Raw genomic sequence first — 4,432 nt, forward strand, 5'->3', positions numbered from 1 at the left:
ATCCCCATTCTCTCGCCACTCCTGGGGGAAGGATATTGCAAAATCTCCATTCCCTCCCCACTCTGGGGCCAGCCAGAGGTGGTATTTGCAGGTTCTCCAAACTACTCAAGATTTCTGCTACCGGTTCTCCAGAACCTGTCAGAAACTGCTGAATTTCACCCCTGATCTCTGCCCTTTTTGCCCAGGACCTCAAACCATGTGGTCTGGTCCACCATTAAAACCATCTTTCCAAACAGCCACCATAGTTTCCATTGTCTTTCTCCCCACTTGGAACTGAACCCAGGTGGACATTTCTTCCAATGCATGTATAAAAATAAAACACAGGAGAGCTGGGTGGATGAAATTGGAGAGGGAGAACGGTGCTAGAAAAATTACAGGGCTAAAGAAAATACAATCCGCAGTATCTGGGAGTGATACATTTTGTTTAGCATATAAAGGCCCAAGCTCTTTGTGATTGCTCAAAAATGTACTTGTATAATCAAGGCAGCTGCAATATTATCTAGAACATTTGACAACCCCTCCGAGAGTCTCTATATGACAAGAATCACCTATAGAGCATCTGATCTAGAATCACCTATAGACAACGTTTCTCTGTTAATTGTATATTTGCCACATGTCCTCCTTTATATTCTACAATTATGAGGTTTTTCTCTGTATAACAGATTCCTCCCCAAAATTGTACGCCTATTCTCTCTCTGATCTCCAGAGGGTGCTAAGTAATGTTGAATCGGAGAGCAATGAGGATTATGCAGTCTGCTATGGTAACCATCAGTCAAGGCAGAAGTTGCTTTTGAGTGGTTGTTGTGAGTCACGGATGGTTAAGTAGGAGTGTTTCATCTCCATTGATGAAAGTATAAAATCCAATGCAAGCCCGTCTTCTCTTTCCGTCTCCTATTCCTGCTCTATCTTCATCGATTGAAGCTAGAAGAACTGTCTTGACTGAACTGGGGTGAGGGGGTGTCCCAAGATCAAGTAGCAGATTGCAAAGCCAGTCCTATCAAATCCACAAGAGGACTTCTTTTGAAAGGGGTTCTTAATTGCCACCTTTCTCTTCGTTAAAGAGACGTTCCCTCAAATCCCTGCATTTGCTGCTTGCTCAGATTCTACTGGCACAAAACGAACTCACTTCTTTGGATTGATGGATTCAGAACTCTGCATCGGATAAGGAATTTTTCTATTTTTTCTTCTTCTTCTTTTTACAACTGATCTCATTCAATAAAGGATACGGTCGATCTTATCTTTTAAGGGTGGTTGTTCCCACCACTCCACCACCCCATAAATGCAGGTAAACTTGAATCTCTGCTCTTCACGATGAACGCCACAGCACCCTGGGTTTTCAGGTTTCAGCCTGTCTTGTTTAATGCCACTGAAGAGGTCAACCATTCAGGTTTTGGCAGCAGAAGGGATCATGAGTTCTGTGAGCAAGTCTTCGTCAAAGCCGAGGTGTTTTTGATCCTTGGAGTCGTCAGCCTTCTTGAAAACGTCCTGGTCATCCTTGCAGTGATCAAGAATGGCAACCTACATTCACCCATGTACTTCTTTCTCTGTAGCCTGGCTGTGGCAGACATACTGATGGGGATATCCAATGCCTTGGAAACCCTCATGATTGCCATCCTGAGCGGCGGCTATTTAACTATGGATGACCACTTCATCCAGAACATGGACAATGTTTTCGACTCCATGATCTGTATCTCTTTGATTGCCTCCATCTGCAACCTTTTGATCATAGCCATTGATAGGTACATCACCATTCTCTATGCGCTCCGGTACCACAGCATCATGACTGTGAGGAAAGCTCTGACGCTTATTGGGCTCATCTGGACCGCTTGTATCTTTTGCGGCATCATGTTCATTGCCTACTACGAGAGCAAAACGGTCATTGTCTGCCTCATCACCATGTTCTTCACCATGCTCTTCTTCATGGCCTTGCTTTATATTCACATGTTCCTGTTTGCACGCTTACATGTCAAGCGCATTGTGGCCCTCCCGGTGGATGGGGTCCCCCACCAACGCACCTGTATGAAAGGCGCTGTCACGATTACTATTCTGTTGGGTGTCTTCATCATTTGCTGGGCACCCTTTTTCCTCCATCTTATCCTCATCATTTCTTGCCCCACCAACCCTCACTGCCTTTGCTACACTTCTCACTTCAACACCTACCTGGTTCTTATCATGTGCAACTCGGTCATTGATCCTCTTATATACGCTTTCCGGAGTCTGGAGATGAGAAAGACCTTCAAGGAAATTGCTTGTGGCTGTTACAGCATAAGCACGGGGCAATGCATGCCCTGAACTTAATCCTACGCTCACCTTCACACCTGCCTGATGATGACGGCTTGAAGTGAACATGGCTGCAGTTTGACCTGTCCAGAAAGTGTAGCATTGGGGAGGGTGAAGACATGAAATGGTTAAATGCTGAAGCAGAAATCCTAAATACCTTTCTCCAGTTACCAGTTGCTATCAGCAATCCAGGAAAGGAAGAAAAACTGAGAGAAGTGGGGTTTTTTTTTCTTCCCTTCTCCCTTCCCTTCTTTTTCCAGTGGTCTTTCACCAACAAGAATGTCTCCTACTATTGCATTACTATTGCATTACTATTACTATTAGTCTTCTCATCGTTCCTATTACCCATCTCCTCCCAGTTATGACTGCATGACTGTAACTTTGTTGCTTGTATCCTTACGATTTATATTGATTGTTTCCTGATTGCTTATTTGTATCCTATGACTATCATTAAGTGTTGTACCTTAGGATTCTTGATGAATGTATCTTGTCTTTTTATGTACACTGAGAGCATATGCACCAAAGACAAATTCCTTGTGTGTCCAATCACCCTTGGTCAATAAAGAATCCTATTCTAGTCTACTCTAGTCTGTTCTAATCTATTATAGTCTATTCGAGGCTATTCTAGTCTATTGGCAGTGGTAAGAAAAAGGACATCAAACTCAGAAATACTGGGAAGGAACTGAGACATGTTCCCTCATTGCATTAAAAGGAAGTCCATAATATATATTTTTCAACATTCTGAACTGGGTTATACAAGAGGAAGACGTTCAACAGGCGCACCACACAACATAGGCTTGGAAAGCTATTCTCAGATAACTCTGCATAATTAGCTAAAACTATAGGTGAATGGGGATCTGAGACAGAAAACCCGCCGTTCTCCATACAAATGACTTGACTAATTGACGATTGATTGATTTCATAAAAGATGCTACTCCGAGTATTAAGACCTGTTCTTACTTATCAATAAACTCCTCGGCATTTAGAATGACAACTGCCATTTATTTGGCTCTAAGCCTTCTCACTGAAATCAGACGATTTTCTGTTTAGCCCCGCACTTTAATCATTGGTTTAATCATAGTGCAAACCGTTGCACTATGATTATTTTAAGCGCCCGTCGCCAACATCGTTCTGCTTTATCTAAGCATCCTTTTCCTTAGAAGCAAGGGAATCGGCAGCGGAATAGTTTCGGAAGGAAGTTCGATCTCTTACGAGCGTTTTGATTTTGTTCTCGGGTGGGGTGGTGGGGAAATGAGATGCGCACGTAGCTCAGTCCCTGTTCCTCTCCGAGCTCAGCATTCAACTGAAAAGGAACCTGCTAGGATCGGGTTGTGGATTATGGAGCCGGTGCTTCATACCTCATAAAGCCTGGAGGAGAAAGTGCAGATGGTGGGGGGGGGGGAGCGGGCGTCATCCTTCCTCCAGTCCGAGTTCCCTTGCCTTCTGGATTATCTTCATTTGAAATGATGGGAAAGTATCTCGTTCATTTGTTGCTGTGGGTTCAGGGATTGCCACAAAGCAGAGGGAGTCAAGCTATTCTACAAAGCACACTTGGAATACTGCGTTCAGTTTTGGTTGCCAGGATGTAAAAAGGATGTTGAGACTCTAGAAAGAGTGCAGAGAAGAACAATAAAGATGATCAGGGGACTTACAATACAATACAATACAATAGCAGAGTTGGAAGGGACCTTGGAGGTCTTCTAGTCCAACCTCCTGCCTAGGCAGGAAACCCTATACCGTTTCAGACAAATGGCTATCCAACATCTTCTTAAAGACTTCCAGTATTGGGGCATTCACAACTGGAGGCAAGCTGTTCCACTGATCAATTGTTCTGTCAGGAAATTTCTCCTCAGTTCCAAGTTGCTTCTCTCCTTGATTAATTTCCATCCATTGCTTCTTGTTCTACACTCAGGTCCCTTGGAGAATAGTTTAACTCCCTCTTCTTTGTGGCAGCCTCTGAGATATTGGAACACTGCTATCATGTCTCCCTAGACTTTCTTTTCAATAAACTAGACATACGCAGTTCCTGCAACCCTTCTTCATATGTTTTAGGCTTGAGGCTGAAACATATGAACAACAGTTGCAAGAACTGGGTATGTCTAGTTTAATGAAAAGAAGGACTAGGGGTGACATGATAGCAGTGTTTGATATC

General features: G+C 43.5%; 1 protein-coding gene across 1 annotated transcript; it reads left to right on the forward strand.

The window, feature by feature from the left end:
* Nucleotides 1-1,311: 1,311 nt before the first annotated feature.
* MC3R (melanocortin 3 receptor) lies at nucleotides 1,312-2,837 on the forward strand (the record flags this gene model as incomplete). The annotated part of the gene is made up of 1 exon (XM_081948939.1): nucleotides 1,312-2,837. One exon carries the CDS (start codon nucleotides 1,312-1,314, stop codon nucleotides 2,290-2,292), a length of 981 nt encoding a protein of 326 aa, XP_081805065.1. The 3' UTR covers nucleotides 2,293-2,837.
* Between the last annotated feature and the right edge of the window lie 1,595 nt (nucleotides 2,838-4,432).

Source organism: Natrix helvetica, assembly GCF_964273705.1.
Source record: "Natrix helvetica genome assembly, chromosome: 3".
In the NCBI taxonomy this organism is placed as follows: Eukaryota; Metazoa; Chordata; class Lepidosauria; order Squamata; family Natricidae; genus Natrix; species Natrix helvetica.